Raw genomic sequence first — 19,211 nt, forward strand, 5'->3', positions numbered from 1 at the left:
CACAAGAGATGTTACAAGGTGAATCAGAAATATCCCCTAATGTCTGTGCACTCAGACTCCAGCTGAAGGCTACGGAGTCTTTAAGCCAACCTGGTGGGAACAGCTGTTACCACACTCTTTCTTACCAGCACATGCACAGCCACCTTGCCATAACAGACTATAATCTTCTGAAACCTGCCTACCAAAAGCAGGCAAGGCTGTTTTGGTAACCATCAAGTTTATTATGATGCTGCATTAAGGAATATGGTACTCACAAAAGAACAAATGACAGTCCACAGCAACAGCTGGGTCCCAACATTCCATGTATAAAACCAGTAGCACAATGAAACCAGCAGGGGAAAAATGAAGCTGGTACAGCAGGTCAGCCTTACAGACATAACACCTACTCTGACATCGCAGCACACAAAAATCAATCAACAACATAGCTGAACACACAGGGACGGGACTTCAGAAACTCAGTAAATCAACTCTCCCCAAAGTGTCATACAATTGTGACAAAATTCTGTTTGATAAGGTGACATGAAAAGGCATCTGTGACACAATATAAACCACCTTTATTCCTGTCCTTAGTGAAGTCCTACACTAGGAAGTTCTGAAGTTCCTGTCTAGTGGTACAGTTCCCCTGTAGGAAGGGATGGCTGCTAGCATCTCTTACCACCATGCCCCTGGCCAGCAAGGATCTTCTAGAAGGCAGGCAAAGGATCTGAAGAGGGGGGCGGGCTCCTTTTTCCAGCCAATTCTACTAGGAAGGCAGAAATCCTACTTCAGGTATAGCAGAGCACAGAGCAACAACCCTGGGCTCAACTTTCTGGCAGGGCAGAGGTTTGTTTTGTCTATGAGAAGTAGGATGAGAACAGAGGTTACCATACCCATCCATGCCCTGCTCCTAAATGAGGAGTGGCACTTCAGCTGCTTCCACTCCTGGCTCACTAAAGGTAGGCACAGGCTTGAGGTGATGATGCACAAAACCAAAAGGGGAAATTCATTCCTAAAGGAATTATGAAAAACAATCTTTAGAGAACTTCAGAGAGAAGAGGTCAACTGGCCATTCAATGACAGTAGCAGCAAAATGCAAAATTCAAGAGCAGCTGACAGTTTAGCAATAGAACTGCAATAAGTCTCTGCAAAGAGAGGTAGTAAAGAGTCCTCTTGGGGTAAGCCCAGCTATAAAATAAAAGCCTGGCAGTGCTTGGCTTCTTCCAAAAGGCCTGACTTTAATTAGGTCAGAGTGTGGAGCAATTTGAGCCCTAAGACGTTGAAGAAAATAGAGTAATTAGTAGAAGCTGACAGCTGAGCAACAAAAAGTAACAGCCAGCAACAAAAGGAACCTAGCTAAAAACCAAATGAAGAGATCAAGAGATGCTCAAGCAGAGAAAGGCCAGCACAGCAGCCATCTCTCTGTTACCGAGACTACTGCAGCCAAGCCCCCAACAGATGAACAGGTAAACAGCAACAGTTCCCAGCCTAAGTTTTCAAAACTCATAGTGTTTCATTTTCAGTACAATCACTGTGGGGCATTCAAAGAAATGGAGAAGTGTCAGTCCTACTCAACGGTGAGATGGCCCAAGTATTGGATTAAACAAAGAGACACACTATTCAAAAAGAAACCATGCTTTAAAGGAAGGTTTTCTAACATTGCTTCTTCACATAAAAAACAGCAACGAAGAAAAAAATATTTAGAAACTAGAATTCTGAAGTTTAACTACAAAATGACTGGAATTTAAGCTTCCTAGAGTGTGAGCAGTCAGCTGGAGCTGGCAGAGGAAAGAGCGTCTGCTGTGGCTCCACCGAGGGTAACAAACTGCCAATGGTAGAGCATGAGTGTCAGAAGAGGTTAATTACACAGACCACGGGAGAAGTGTGACTTCATCATCTGCACTGAAGAGCAAATGTGTGCGTGTACAGACACACACACCCGTTAGGTCTATCACATATAAAAACACAGTAAGCCAAGCATGGTGGCACATGCTTGTAATTCTATCACTTAGAAGATACAGAGGCAGGAAAATCAGCTCAATATTTTCTTAGTTACACCATGAGTTCAAGACAGCCTGAACCTCATATGTGGCAGAAACACGAGAGCAAACGAAAGTAGTATAGGTTCAAACTTCAATTAAGTATAGAAATGACACAGAATAAGCTGAATATATTCAAAAAAATGAACATAAGTAAACATTAATAAATGTAGTTAAATAATAAGTATGTGTATTCTTTTTATCTTGATTTCTTCAAGAAGCACTTAGACTACATAAATTATTGTAGCCATGTACATTAAGGTTAATATGTATAACAAATATGAGAAAAATGGATATATTTAAAGGTTCTGATACACTACAATATACAATATAAATCCTAGTGAGACCACTAAAGAATATCTTTAAATTATTAACACATTCATTTAACGCTAAACCAGTAAAGAATTAGGAACAAAAGACGCCATAAACCAAAGCATGTACCCTGAATGATACATAGTGAGACCCCGTCTGTGTATGTGAAAGGGGGCGGGATAATGATTTATTTTGGCTAATGGTTTGAAAGTAGTCCATCATGACAGACAAGGTATGGTGAAGTTCACAGTGGTGAGAGTTTGTGGCTGGGACTCCTCACAAATTGGCAGACCAGAAAGAAAGAAATTGTATAGCCTTTGTTGTGTTAAGTTGACAAGACAACCAGGACCAACACTCCCAACAAACCATGTATCCTATAAACAAACATCGACACAGTGAAAATTACTGAAAGTATACAAAAAAATGTTCTACAAGCACAGTGGAATTAAATTAGAAATGAATTACAGAAAGCACTTTGGGGAATTCACAATCATCTAGTAATTAGCATACTCTTAAATAACGAATGGGTCAAAAAAATCAGAAAGCAAAGATGACTAAGAACAAAAAGAGACCATACCAAAATTTGTTACATGAATCAAATCAATACACTGAAGAAATTTTATAGCCTCAAATGGCTACATTAAAAAGATAAAATTTTAAACACCATAAAGAGAAAAAGAAACCCACAAGGCATAAATTGAGAAAAAAGTCTTCATGGTTCAGCAGATTAAGGTCCTTTGCCACCAAGCCTGATGACCTGATTTAACCAAGGAACCACACAGGTAGAAAGAAGATCTATTCCTACAAGCTGCCTGTCCTCTGACCTTCACAAATGTGCTGTATGTATGTACAGACAAGTATTTAAACATACATAATAAATATAATTAGTTCTTAGACTGAGTGGAAAGGACAAGAGAGGGGGTTAGGAGGATATAATCCAAATACATGTATGAAAGTGTCAAAAAACAAATTTCTTAAAAGAGTTCTCTGAAATATAAGCATGCACACACAAAATCAAATGCAGGGCCTCCAACAAACATGCTAGATGAGTGCCTACCACTGAAGCTACAAACCATTCAAATACCCTTTTACAAGAATACAGGGGAAGAGGGGTGGCCCCATGATTAAAGTGATGTGGGACTTGAGTTAGATCCTGGTGGCTAATCTGTAAGTCCAGTTTTGGAAGACTTCTACAGACAGGGGATTCCAAGAACAAGCTGGCTAGTAAGACCAGCTATACTGGAGAGCTCTAGGTTTTATTGAGAAACGTTACAATGGCTAAGGTGGAAGAGGATGATTCCCAACAACTTCAGCCTTGACATACACCCCCATATACATGCAAGAATACATAAATACATACATGTACACCATATGCAATCAAAGTAGAAAAAGAAACCACAATAAAATGACAAGTTTACACTCCATAAGAGATATCCTAGAGGCCATTATGCTTTATGAAAAAGCAGCACCCTTCCACATCTAAGAAAATTAAATGTACTGTAAGCAGTAATTATGAGCCAGTGGAGGTTTAACAGTTGCAAAAACATATTGCCCTGATGTGAGTTGGGACAATGAGAGGCTATGCATGTGGAGGAAGCAGGTGTATGGGACATCTCTGTACCTATGCTCAATTTTCTTGTGTATCTCAAACTGCTATAAAAAGGAAGTCTGTTTAACAATGAAAATATTTTAAATAAAAATTAAAACCACAAAGAAATACTACTCTAAATCTTGATGGATAGTTAAAGTAAACCAAACTGGCAATCCCAGTTGTTGGTGGGGATGCTGAGCAGCAGGAAATCTCATATACTATTCATGGGAATGTGAAACAGTACAACCACTTTAGAAAACTAGCAGGATCTCCTAAAGGCAAACAGTCTATAATCCAGTAACTTTGCTGGTAGGTATATATTAAGCTGGTAGGAATAAATCAATCGTACATGAAGAGGACAGTATATACACATTCTTAAGAACACTGCTAAGAGCAAGGCAGTGTGGCGAACGCCTTTAAAGGAAGCAGAGGCAAATGGATCTTTTTGAGTTTGTCTGATCTACAGAACTAGTCCTAAGACAGCCAGGGCTACAGAGAAACACTTGTCTTTAAAAAGAATTTGCTTAGCATGTGTATTTGCCCACCAGTACGTCAAAAAAGGAACATTATTAATAATCAATTATTCTTAATTATAAATTAGTATATATTAAATTATATATAGATTTTTCATTTTATAACTTTTTATTTACATATTTATATAGTAAATATAAAAATTATATACTCTATAGAATATACAAAACCATAATTTTTATGAAAGTACTTGAAATGAATGTGAACTAGTATCAGAAAATTTACACAGATAAATCTTATAAATACTTGTGGGAACCAACTAAAAATGAACTGTATATTATGTGAGCTTATTTGTATGAAGTTGATACAAAAATGAACCTAACTGTATCAGAAAAATGCAGAGAACAATGGAGAGAAGGCTGTACCTAGTGGAAGGTGAGCTTTTCTGTCTTCTGTGAGTAGCAGTTACACAGGTCAGGGTCTACAATGATTCACTGAACATTACTTTGTGAGCATTTCTGTACATAATGCTTTAACTGAAAGGTAACACACTACACAACTTTAAAAACAAAATGAACTCAATTACAATAAAAATATTTGAACCTTAGAGACTCTTAAGGGCTAAAACACTTTAAAATGTCACAAAGAAAAATTGGAGCTGAATTCAATAAAGGTGGAAAAAAAATAAAAGTATATAAAAGGAAAAATATGAAGGAACTGTTTCCATCTGATGTAGCAAGGGGTGACATCAATACCATTTATTCCAATGTCTGAGATACAGATAAGAAAAACTGATAATAGGATTTTGATAGAAATATCAATTAAGCCCAATCTCAATAGTGATCTGAGGCAAGATAACATTTAGTAACATTAAATCTCCCTTCTCTAGAGGGCATTTTGTTCAGACCTCTGCAAAGTAAGTTCAATGACCTTCCTCCCCACTGTTGTAAAGCAGTGAACTTGCCTCACTAGACAGGGGCTGTGCCTCAGTCCCCAGCTGTCCTAACTGAACTCTAACCCTAGCCAGCCCTACATCCTACTCATCTTTTTTGCTTAAGTTTATTTTCAGCAACCAAATAAGCGATGAATGTTAACAGCTTGCTGTAACATATACCATTATTACATATTAATTCATGTTTACAACAGAAGTCAACATTGGTAACTGAAGAGATTATCCAGCCCACCTTTGCAAGTCAGTCATTAGATGCAGCCAAGTTCCTCAAGGACAGGACTGACTCTGATTTATCTCTATTTCTCAGAATTAGGCTCCAGTTTGAAAACTACTTGCCAATAAATGTATGTGTGTGTGTGTGTGTGTGTGTGTATTTTTTTCTTCAGATAAAACTGCTTATTATATAAGCCTAATGACCTATGTTCAAGCTCTGGAACCTACATAAAAAGTCAAGATTCAATGATACATGTTACATATCTGTAATATCAGCATTACAGGAGCCCCCCCCCAACTCTTTGGGATTTTCTAATCTCCAGAGGTAGAATTCATCTTAGCATCAAATCAGGAAAGCAATAGAGACTCAAAGACTATAAGGTACCTCCAGGCTGGCTGTGCAGTATGAAGTCTGCAGGATTCACATAGACCAGCTTGGTCACAGAGGCCAGATGAGAGAGGAAAAGGGCCAAGTGAGTTAGAATTAATACAAGATGTCTGATTAAAAAAAGAGAAATAAACAAAAATGTATACAGATACTGGGTTCAAGTATTTTCACGTGTCTAAATTCTAATCTGCTTTAAAGTGCCAATTCTGAGAAAGTACTTGCCTATCTATATATACCTAGTAAAAGGTACAGTTAATTCTAGACAGGCAGACAATGCAGACAATACACACACACACACACACACACACACAAAATGTTTAAAAGGAAAAAAATCAACATTCACACCAATAGTATAATATTATACCTAAGGTCACACAGGTAAGAAGAACTGATAGGAAAACAAACCCAGGTATATAATCTAACCCTGCCATCTACAAAACTAGGATCTAATGCACAGCAGGCATTTGGTGGTACAAATATAATAAAAGAGGCAGCACAAAGGCAGTGGTAGTGCACTCAAAGGCAAAGGCAGGTGGATCTCGGAGTTCCAGGACAGCTTAGTCTACAGAGTGAGTTCCAACAGCCAGAGCTAGCTAGAGAAACCCTGTCTGGAAAAACCAAATGGGGAGGGAGGGAGAGGGAGAGGGAGGAAGAGGGTAAAAGAGAGAAAGAGATCAAAGTCCTTATGCTTTAAGGTTACTGCTCTAAAGCTTAGTAATGAATGGCATAACCATGTTTCAAATGTGATCTAGTCTCACACCATTAAAAAATAAAAAAGGCTACATGAACTGCTAGCCATCGTTGGTACATATCTATAATCTCAATACTTGAGAGGTTGAGGCATGAGGACCATGAACTTGAGGCCAGACAGGACTACTAAGCAATACCCTATCTAGAGGCAAGGGAAGAAATTTACAGATTAAATTAATAATCTACAGTAAGTGCTAAAAGATTAACGGGTACCCAGCTACAATACAAAGTATACTTTATAAACATCTTATATTAATTTTCTACATGAAAATACTTTTTACTCATAGTATCAATGTTCATAAAGTAGACATAGTCTTACACTACTTATTATAGGGTATGTACTAAGAAATGTACTCCTTGAGTCATCTGAGTCCCATACAAACATCAGAGCAGTTACATGGACGAAGAGGACCACGAAACACAATCTTAAGGGATTGTAAGCACATGTCTTAGGTCAACTCATTATGTGGTCCATGACTATGATGCTGTCAAGTAGGAATACTGGGAAGAGGCTGACAGTTTGTGTTATGTTGCCATTTATTAGCCTTTAAAATTATAAAATTGAGTCTAAAACAGAGTAAGAAATACCTGAAACAACTCTAATAACAAAGCACTGATAAATTGGATCATATACTTGTACAGTCTTAAGTGGGCAACCCTGGTTTAAGTGCAAGATATATATATATGCTAATAATACTTAAGCCTGGTATTCTAGAATACCTAAACCCTACCCTAGCTCATAAACACAGGTCCATCTCCTACGCTGTTGGCACAGGAGCAAAAAGACAAAAAAAAAAAAAAAAAAAAAAAAAAAAAGACAACAATTTCTATATCTTCCTTCCTAGGCCCTTAAGAGGGTTAAGGAACTGGCAATTCAAATAGAGCAGTAACCAAAATTTGACACTAGGACATTAAAAAGGAAAAGCTGTCTTTCATTTGTGGTTGCTAAGCTACAGGTAAATGCCTGGGATTCCAGAAACAAGAAGCTAGAAAAATCCTGAAATGGAAACTAAGAGACCCACAGATAGTATCTGAGATCTTGGATCTAGATGCTTCCAAAGTCAATCCACACTCCTCCATACAATTCCCAGTTGTATGAATAAGAATGTTACACTATGAACACAAGTAACTAAAAAAAATCATGACTAAGCTGGGAAAATGGCATATGCCTATAATCCTAGTACTTAAATACTAAAGCACAAAGGATCTCAAAATCAAAACCAGCCTCTAATTGAAATAAAAACTACAAAGCACACACCTTTAGTTCCAGAGCTCTGGAGGCAGAGACAGGCAGACCTTTGAGATCAAGGCCAGAGGCATCTACATAGCAAATTCCAGGCTAGTCAAGAGCTACATGGTGAGACTATGTCTCAAAAGTAGTCACTGAAAAGCTTCAGGACTAACACAATAGATTGGGAATAACATCTATTAAATGAAGCAGCACTGTCACATAGGCAAACAGTAGGACCATGTACTTCAGTGTCGTCCAGACTGGGTCTTCGCTCTGCCTAACCTCTCTATGTACTAGGACATCCCTTCATTTCTCTGAACCTCTGCACAGATCTTCTCATCTGTAAATAGGGATATTAACAGTACTCACTTCTTATGGCTGTCAGAAGTAAATGAGCTATGACTCACCAAGAACCCAGAACACTGAGAAGCATTAATATTTTTAAGTAAATTAAGTCATTTTTAAAAGTATTCAAACTTGACTAATTATAGTGATGTTTGCCAAAATACTCTTTTACAGAAAAAAAAGTATGTTAAGGGATAAACACTATTTATGAAAATAAAACAAAACAAGACAGCCCACATGCCTTTGGTCTAAGACAGGATGGTTATTATTAGCTTCACACAAGCCTCTCTGACCTTCCCCGGTGGCACTACATTTATCATCAAAAGGGAAGTACACACACTGTGAGTAGGAAACCATGAAATTGCACTTAATACCAGCACTTCTCAGACAAGGCTTCAGAAATTTAAAACTAAAGGCAGCTTGCTGTTCTCTCCAGCTAATTCGTTTCTAAGGCAAGGTATAGATTTATTATACACAGAAATCTGTATATAACCACATGAGATGAAAAAAAACAAACATTACACGTCATTTAAGAAAACTATTTGTCCTTGTAATGAATCTAAAGAATAGAACATTTCTTTAAGTACAAGAATAATTTGCCTTCTTGGAAGTCACCCAATATCAGACCTAATGATAGAACTACTCTGGGAAGACTGAATTAAAAGTAACCTACCACCTGGATTTGCCAACAGACCCTTCTAACCCAGGCTTTCTATGCCTATCAACCATTCAACCTCTCTCTCCCTCTCATTAGATTAGCCAAAGAGTTTTTAAAGCAATATCAGAATTAAAATTTCATTTAAAAAAATACTGCATAGATAGCCTGCATGTCAAGCTTTTCTCTGCCCATATTTAATATTAATAAAAGTCAAAGATCTGCCACAAAGCATTACAGCTTTGTCCAGAGACTCAGCCACCAGATAACACAGCCTTTACAAAAGGGATTGCTCCTCTTCCCTTTACAAGGAAAAGGCTTTGTTCAAGTGTTCATGTGCTACAGCCAAAGAGGGTTATAAGGCCAAAAAATTAAGATAAATTGAACTTCAAATTAGATTACCAAACATGAAGATATTTTTCCATTACTATATCTCTAACACTTTCCATGAGTGTTCCAAATGTATCTTTTTTTAAAAAGTAACATGTACAAGTAGTACAGCTGGTCCAGCTTTCTAAACTAGGGAGAGGGGGTAGGCTGATTATATCTTCATGCACATATAAGTCATGCCAAAAAATTAACAAAAGTTTACTTGTTAACTTAATGAATCTTAAAAAGATGGCTTTGTATTTAAAAATAGGGAAGGGGAAGGAATCCATGAAATTACTCAAAACCAAATTTCCACCTTTTAGGCACTGTGTTAGTGATTATATCCAAAGCCTCATTTCCATGGATTACCAGGTCAGACTGGGCATATGCCTTTATTTTTTCTGCTTCAGTGTTCTTACCTGTAAATGAGAATAATTGAGCAGAACTCTGTATTATGAGATTAAATGAATTACTACAGGCAGACTCGAAATCTAATTACTTTATTATTATTCATGCCACTCTCTAGCCTAGAGCCAAACCAAGGGTACAGGCTGAGATACACCCCAGAAATACTTTCTGAATGCAACCAGCTCACTGTCTTCCTTACATGTTTACTTACATAACTTTTAGCATACTCCCAAGTGTTTTGATATATAAATCATTTTTTAAAACAAGACTATCTAACATAATCCTTGCAGTGCCCATAAACTTAAACAGAAAGGACTTGTTAATTACAATACCCCTACCATGCACAAGCTAAGGTTCTCACTGCATGGCCAGTCCAAGAATTCTCATCCCACTACCTCAGCCTTTCAAGAATTTTGTTTTTACTTGATAGGGACCCACTACGTAACCCATGTGCATACTACATTTGTTCTTCACTAGAATTTTTGAGCTGGAAGAGACATATCAATGCCTCTAATTACCCCCAACTGTGAAGAACCCCAGATATATTTTATATTTAAAATACGGTTGCAAAGTGTAAGAGAACAAAACCACAAGCCTAAAAGTAAGAAATCTGAATTCTGTTCTCAACTCTCTTACAGTGGGAGCCTAGGCAAATGATGTGTATTCCCTCAACTGAAAAATGGAAGATAGGTACTAGATTGCTTCCACAGTACCTTGCAGCTCTGTGATCCTCATCTGATGAAACTGAAGCACAGAGTCGATCACCAGTCACCTCATATACACCACACTGCTTCTCCCTCTCAACACTATCATCTCAGCCTGGGAAGGCACATATCTCAAACCAAATCAAAAACCACAAATGAACAAACATAAAAATATACTACTACTCTAAGTGTTCATGTTATAAATCAAAAGTATTTAGTCAGTGAGTTATGTATTTTTTAAAATGGACTTTAAGTGAAGTCTCAAGCTGGAGGTGTGATTACATTTACTAAATTCACCTCAGCAAAGTTAGGAGAGGGGCTGAAGAGATAGCTTATAGGTTAACAGCACTTGCTATGCAATTAGGACCAGAGTTTAGCTCCCAGGAACCACGTAACAGGCTAAGTAAAAGACAGTAACTCTCACTCAGACAAACCAGCTTCAGTACACATGCATAAGTGTATGTGTACTGCCCATCAACTCTTCAATGAGCAAACATTCACATAGACAACTACACATATAAATAACTCTTTTTTAAAATGTTAAGAGAATGTATGCCTAACTTCCAACACCTAAAAACCCAACATACAGCAGAGATTAGTTCCATATAAAATAAAAAAAAAAAGAATCGTTGTAAGTAATATTACAAGTACAACCCTTGGAATACAAAATTAAAATCCTTTATTTTATATCCAGGTTATTATTTAATGTACATTGTTTAATTCAAGAGAGATCCATTTAAACGTTTTTTCCTCCGTGTTTCCTCATTTCTGACTATATCTTCAAAAACATTAAACAGCTTAAGCGAATTACTTCTAAAATCATATAAGCTATTATAAACAAAAGACTAGCCTATATTGGGAATTTCTCCTTCAAAATTGCAAACCAGCCCCCAAAGCATTCTAAAACCCAGCGCTCAGTGGATTCTGCTCTACCAACTGTCCCATTAGCAGCACTCAGTTCTCTACATGCCTTCAAAGCTTATTATATCTCACGGGGAACTTAGCAACATTTCAACAAGACTGATCCTGTTGACTCCAGAAAATCCTCAGAGGAAAATCACAACAAAATGCAGAAGAATAAAGCCAACAGTGTCATATTACTGACTTGAGACCATCTGAAACATTCAGAGGATATGAGTACAGTTTAACTATAATTAGGGATTCCTAAAGAAAAGATGCCAGGATGTTTATATTTTTTAAATAGATGGAACCATAACTTGTTAAATCCAAGACACCCAATCTAATCTACATTCCCCCACAAAAATGTCTTTGTAGTCTGCACTGCATTCTTCAAAGTTAAATACTTCTTCCCACTGTTGGACAAGCTTGGCGGCTTAACAGATACATGGTTCTTATGTTCTTGTTCAAAATTTACTCTTTTTTCACCCTGCTGAATTAGCTCTGCTCTTTCTAGACTAGGAGAATGACTCTATTTTCCATTAATGGTTTTAAATTTGCGTCTCCCTTGTGTCTCTCTCTCCAGTCTTCACTAGGCTGAATATATGGCCCACTGACTTTCTGGGGAGTACTTTTGGAGTACAAAGTACTTCCACATTTCCAGTAACCTTTTAAAAAATTCTGCCACTTGTAGTTTTTGGTGTCATATCAGGGAACAGTCATTCTGAAAAGGCTAAGTACTTCATACATCTCAATCAAAACATACCACAACAGAAACAATGCAGGAGCAAAGCAGGAGTAAAATCCAGCCGTGCTTCCAATAAGCCAAAAAAAAATATGTGTAAAAACATAAAATACCACTAGCTATACTATTTTTTCATTTTAGAATGTATTTTTTACAAAAAAAACTCAATTAACATGTGACTTATTATATTTTAAATTAAAATTTTTGAAATTCTCAGTTTCAGTACAGCAAGCATTAAAAAAATAACTCACATAAAAATGATCTTCTTGGGATCCTTAGTAATGTTAAGTAGAATAAAGGGGTGCTAAGACAAAGTTTATAAAAGCACAGACCCTGATGCTAGGTTTTCTTTTCTCTTGCTCTGCTAATATGTACTGATTCTTAAGCTAGAACCCTAAAAGATATACAACCCTGACCTCCACTAGCTTGTGATTTCAGGGAATTGCAAGCCCACATCTTACTCTTAACATCTCCCTAGAAGAATTCTTCTAAGGACCACAGTATTCAAGCACAGAAACTTGTCTAAAACCAGACTCAGCTACTCTGTGATGCTGCCCATTGCTAATACTCTCATTACTCACAAAAAAAGTACTTACTCATAACTAGCAAGACTGAGGAGAAAAGGATACTTTTGAATAATCAATCATTTGATTTATAGCAATAATGAATTCAAAAAGTAGCCATATGTTAAGATGCAAAAGGCAAAGAATAAAACTAAAGGCTGTTTATCTAGCCAGTAACCACTAGCTTACTAGATTTTAATAGATCTTTCCTTGAAATGTGTCCCTTTTTTTCCTTTTGTTGTAGTTCTTTGAAGCAGGGTCTCTCTATGTAGCTCTGGCTGTCCTAGACTATGTAGACTCAGAGTTCTGCCTCCACCAACAGGGTGCTGGGAATAAAGGTGTATACCACCATGCCCAATTGAAATCTTAAATTTCCTAACTCTCCATCCCTTAATAACAGTATTATAAGTGACAAAATGGGTTGGAAATTACAGGTTCAAAAGACCCAAAAGAAACCCTGCTGAGCACTTATGGGAAATCTTTCAAATTAATAAAACAAACAAAACAAAATATTCAGGACTCAGAGCAAAGAAAACAGCCCATTCACATGCATCTTAAAAATCCTGAAGATTAGCGCACACCTTTAGTCTTCAAGATAACTTTTACAGACATGTATGGCATATCTTTAACCTCTTTCAAAGTTTAATTTAAAGTTCACCAAGGGCTCAGGATATGGCTCGGCATATCCTTGCTGCTCTTGCAGAGCACTCACATGGTAACTTACAACCTTCTGTAAGACCAGTTCCGGGGATCCAAAACATCCTCTTCTGAGCTCCTCAGCACTAAGCATGCATATGGTATAGATATAAATTCAGTCAAAACACTCATATACATGAAATAAAAATTTCACAATAACTGAGAAAGAGTTCACAAACATACATGTATCTAAACATCTTTTGAACTTATTTTTTTATTTTCTGCGATTACAAATTAATTTGGTTCAGGTTTTCAAGAAACAAAGCTTAGACTCTTCTTGATACAGTCATTCAATGTTTCCAATCACATCCCATCAGCATTTCTTACATTTCTTACTACTCCTCCCTTAAAGTCAAAAAGTTCTTACTTAAACTTAATCTCCTCTTATTTAGCATATTAACATATGTACCTGCAAAAGGTACTAAACGCCTGTAACAAAAACTGGGACTCCACCCATTTTGATAATGATAAACATCTCCATTTTGATCCTTGGGGACTTCCAATAGATAATTCCTGTAGACAATGGTAAAATTTAACAACAGGGCGTCAAGCCTCAAAATTAATGGGGATGGGGGTTGGTTAGCAGGTTTAATTTACATGGTTAGTAAAGAAGAAATGGCCTGTAATTATGAGGGCTGGGGTATAACCCTGTAGTACAGCACTGGCCCACTTTAAGGTTCTACTTGAAATGATAAAAGAAAGGAAAAGTTGGTGTCAAGTGTAACTTTCACAAAACTATATCCCATGATTTCAAGTATTAACTAAGACTCATATTTTAGGTTAACAACAAAAAACAAAACCTGTTCGGTTTTGTTGTTGTTTTTAACAAAACCAAAAATTGCTAAAGGAGAGGAGGTAGATTTCTTGTTATTTAGAAGTTTGATTTAAATTATCATAACCACTCAGAATTTTTCATCATCAGGAAGGGTACAGAACAACACACCTAAGACAGTAAATTTAGCTAGGGCTGACCTTCCTTAGAAACTCCATCTGAATTTGGTGGCTGCCAAATTCCTAGGACTGATAACAGAAGTCAACTGTTAAACCAACACCATGCACTCAGCAGATTATCACATACGGGTCCTGTCTCATAGTAATGGCTCAATAAACACTTGAGAAATCAATGAGGAATTATTTCTCAAAGGTACAGTACTCTAGAAGCCAAGACAGTCTTTCAAAACTCACACTATCACCAGGCATCTTAATGAAACTACAAAGTGGAAACAGGCTACAAGCACCAACTGCCCTATTTACCAAACGCACTTTAAACCATTTCCTTACAATTTTTTAAGTTTATATATGTACATAAACATAAATTTTCAAGTACAGAAGGGAAACTCAGATTATTAATTTAAATCATTCAATAAATAAGCTCTTATCTTCTATTAATGAAAAATCAGTGTCAGGGTGAGATGAAAGGGGAAAATGTCTGTCAATGTATTCGGCATGTCTAATGGATGCCATAAATCAAATCTTCCCATGAATTTTCTAGAGCATATTCACGTCAATCTTTGAGCCTATTGTCACTTTCACACATGCTCACGGGAACGAAATGACAAAGAATGCTATGCCTCAACCACTGGATCTGGGTAAGAAATATTTGATTAGTAATTATCAAGGCTATAGATAATAAATATAGATATATTTTCAAAATACAATAATCCTAACAATTCGTAAGTCGAAGCTTTGAATTTCTTAACGAGATTTACTAGACTGCAGGACTTCCAAACGTTTTCTTCTTTTTTTTTTAAAGGTGCTGATAATCTCCTTGTGCGAAACAACCAGGAGCGAACAACCCATTTACCGACTGCTAACGAATAAGGCTACGCATTTTCCAGACAAAAGCGCGTTAAAGAAGATCCGATGCAAATTTATTCTTCCCTGGTAGACGAGTGTTCTCCCAAATTCCATTTTATGGAGTAGACTTAAAGTTAAATGCAGCGAGTTCATTTTTTAGTCAAAAGCACTAGGTGCCTTACTAGCTGTGTGACTGCTACATCTGGTGGCAGAACACTTGCATGCAAGGAGCCAGAAAACTTAGAAAACAATTGTAACCGATCTCGGTGCGTGTTTTGCAGGAACCTTCAAGCAGGAATTTCCACAAAACCCCACCACCCCTGGCAGAGAGCAACACGAGCCTACTTGCACCCACGAGCACAACGTACAAACACACGCAGGAGCCGATGGCGAAGGAAAGTTGCAACCATCTGGAGGGGTGGCACGAGCAGCCTTGCCCACGAGTCGGTCTGCCGTTGGGATCGCTCTTGGGGCCGCGCTGGGGATCCGAGTCGGACCCGAGGCAGCCCAGAGAACATGCCGGCGGCGGGCGAGGGGCATCCTACCGGTCCTGGCCGCCCGGCTTGCGGCGCGGGGACCGCCTCAATGGGAGGAGTGCGGGCTAGGGGAGGGGGCTCGCGCGCCAAGGCTGCACAGCGAGGGGAAACCCACCCGAGCACCGAGGCCGGGAGGCTCAGGGAGCAAGGGCAGGCCTCCCGCCCGCGAACCGCCACCCCCCACCCCAGCCCCGGGGTCCGCGCGGGCCGAGGGAACCCGCGGGAGGGCGCGGCGGCGCTTACCTTCCCTGGGCCTCCCGGATGGCGGCGTGTGATTCAGCAGGGACCTGGCCGCCGCCGCCGAGCCCGGGGTTGGAGACGTGGAGAGCCGGGACCAAGATGGCGGCCCCTCCAAACTTCCACTGCTACTTTGGACACTCATCAAGCTACTTTCTGGGAGCCCGACTCCCCCCCTGCGACGGCGGAGGCACCGGCACCCGCCTCCGTCATGGCGGGGGCCGCGCTGAGGGCGAGCGCGGGCGCGAGGGCTGGGAGGGGAGCGCCGCGCCGCCGAGGGAGCGCGCGGGGCGGAGGGCGGGCGGGGAGGGCAGCGCTGAGGGGAGGCAAGTGGCCGGGGCCGCGGGGCCGGGGCCGGAGCGCGGGCGGAGCGCGGACCGCGCCGACCGAGGCCACTTCCGCGGGCGGAACCTGCCGGCACCTCTGCAGTGCGTCGGGCCCCGGCGTCGCCCGGGCGGCGGCGGGCGGTGGGTGGCGGCTGAGGCGGCGGGGTAACCTCTGCATCAGTTACGGGCGGCGGCGGTGGCGGCGTCACGCGCCGCCAAGGCAAACACTATCGCGAGGCTCCTGCGCCTCCGGTAGCGGCGGCGGCGGTGGCGGCCGCGGGGCCGGCGGGGGGGGAGGGGGAGGGCCCTGCCCGGGCGGGGCGAGGGCGGGGAGGGCGCGAGCGCGCAGGGAGGCGCGGGGCCCGCGGCGCGGGGAGGCGAGTCGCGTGCGCGGGGCCGGCCGGAGGGAGGCGCGCCCCCGCTGCCACCTGCCTCCCCCTCGCCGCGGCGCGCCTGCTCCGAAGCGCGCCCCACACCCAGCCTGCCCGAGACGCCTCTGCTCTCGCCCGGCTCCGGAGTCTCAAAATGGAACTGAAAAGTTGAGAGTTGCCCATCAGGAAGGAGAAAAAAAAAAAAAAAAAAAAGCCAGTGTGCGCTTTTTTTTCCCCGACTGCAAAACAGGAGTCTTCACGGAATTTAAAAAAAAAAAAAAAAAAAAAAAAAACTAAAAAATAAAACTTTCCTTAAAAACAATCTACCAAAGGAATTGAGAGATCCTACCGGTAAGGGTAGCCTATGTGTGTGTGGCAGATTTGTTCTTCGTTTTCACAGAAGTGGAAAATCTAAATAGGAGATATTGACATTAAAAAAAAAAAACAACTATAGTGTTCATCTTGAAGAAGGTACGGTTTCTAGAAATTTCCAGGTTCTGGTGCCGCTGTTGAGTATTGACGACGAATTCCCAAAACAAATTACAGTATTTGCTAAAATTTATAGGTAGAGTGTAGCTTTCTGCACACCCACGTACACACACCAGCGACTGGCCATCTTGTTCATAAAAGAACAGTCTAGTAGTCCAGGAAAAATACGACGAGGTTATTGCTCTCTTTAAACAACCAAATTGAATAGAGCACTAAAAAGATTATGCTATAGAGCAACTGTGCGGGCATAAGGAAATTACATGATTACCGGGGGACAAAAATGTCATTTCTATTTTTTATTTTTATGACTTTGCATTTCTCATAGTAATGTTTTTTTCAGATAAACTGTCATCCCAGAATAGAGCCTTGGTTGTCAGCTATGGCAGAAGTCACTGGAGTGTTCCTGTGTTTCAGATTCTCCTGGTTTCAGTCACACTCTGCTTTTGAAACCTAAGAACTGTCACAAATGGAACGTTACTCTATTTGTTGACATAGAATGGACTCGCTGTGACGTGGGTGGCTTTGATTCACACTGTAGGTTGTGTGTACAGCTCTGAAGCCCCCTGTACAATCAGCCGGGAACATCTATGGCCCACCCAGCTCACCTCTACCTACACAGGCTCCACTTCTACCCCCCCCCCTCAGAAGCATATATCCACTTTCTGAGCTACAGAGTAATTTGGATTTTCCTGAATTTTAGATGAAGCGTTCAGCGTTTATTCTGGACATAAAATGGTTTCTCTGGACGTCGTTATTTTAATAGCCACATGGTTGCATTTTCTTGTATGAATATATCACACCTTATCCCTTGAACTGTCAATGGACATTTGCACCACCACCCCCCCCCCTTTGCTATAATACTTTCATGAACACTGGTGTGCAAGCCTTCATGTGAAGGATATATACCATCCATTTCATGGTGGCTTCCCTATGTATGACCTTATATGATATGTATGCATACTCTGTTTGCTTGGTCTTCTGTATGCTGAGGATCAAGCCTCATGCTTCACACATGCTAGGCAAGAACTCTACCCTGGCCCTTCTTTCAAGAGTAAGCTTAGTTTGCACATTGTATCATAAAGAGCACAGGACAGGAAGGAAGTTAAGAGAACAGCCATTAGTGTCAACAACTATTAAAAGAAATCCTTATTTCGACTTTCCCGTCTATAACAGAGAGGTTAGACTCATCCGGTGACTCCTATAGTTTCTAGGACTGTAAATGAGCTCAGTTCCTCATAAACTGTATATAAGCCCCAAGGCAGACAAGTGTTAAATCCCAGCACTTGGATGGCTGAGGCAAGAGGATTGCCTTGAGTACCAGGGTAGACTGAACTACAGGTACCTTCCTGACAACGTTTCATGCAGTCTGAGCTTTTTGTTGTTTTGTCTTTTTTAATGACAAGAGGCACATGGCACATGCATAATCGAGTTTCTTCAGTTGTCCTTTGCTTACGGCTGCTGCCTCAGAAGGACGGTGACACATTCTGCTCTTGCCTTCTTGTAGCTTATGATGACAACAGCACTTCCCCACTTTCTGAAGAAGCCTCGTCCAGTTATAAGGAGCTAAGCAGAAAGCCGGGCTTAGCTTAAAAATGGAATACCGTGCATCATCTAAACTCACACCTTCAAAAAGATACCAAAGGGCAGTGATGTTATAGTATGTAAAATACAGGTAGGATTGCCATTTGTAAGTTTATACAAAAATAAATGACTAGAAGGATATACCACAAAAAGTAAATGACTAATCTAGGTTGTGAGACTTTACAGTTACTGTTTCTACCTCTGTCCTTCTCCAACTTGTGACAGCAAATCGAATGTTTTTTATATTCAAGAAAAGCTAATTAAATAACTTTTAAAACATTTAAGCATAAAATATCTCTTGACAAAAATTATATAAATAGATAATTTTATAAGCTGTATGCAGTAATACCCCAGCTCCTTGGTAGCTTGAAGTAGGAAGACCATGAGTCCAAAACCAACTGGGTCATACATTGTGATAGGTTGTATATGCTTGGCCTAGGGCGTGGCACCGTTAGGAGGTGTGGCCTCATGGGAGTAGGTATATCACTGTGGGTGTGAGCTTTAATACCTTCTGCTGTCTGGACATAGACATACCCTCTCTGTTATAGACGGGAAAGTCGAAATAAGGA

General features: G+C 40.0%; 1 protein-coding gene across 1 annotated transcript in view; it reads right to left on the reverse strand.

Moving 5' to 3' along the window:
- TLK1 (tousled like kinase 1) overlaps positions 1 to 16,447 on the reverse strand; it is a 93,487-nt gene extending 77,040 nt beyond the window's left edge. Inside the window, exon 1 of the mRNA XM_080927146.1 lies at positions 15,882 to 16,447. Coding sequence (XP_080783272.1) covers positions 15,882 to 16,020 — 139 coding nt within the window. The 5' untranslated portion in view covers positions 16,021 to 16,447. The remainder of the gene's footprint in view (positions 1 to 15,881) is intronic.
- Positions 16,448 to 19,211: the final 2,764 nt, after the last annotated feature.

This window comes from Micromys minutus (genome assembly GCF_963924665.1).
Source record: "Micromys minutus genome assembly, chromosome: 13".
Classification (NCBI taxonomy): domain Eukaryota; kingdom Metazoa; phylum Chordata; class Mammalia; order Rodentia; family Muridae; genus Micromys; species Micromys minutus.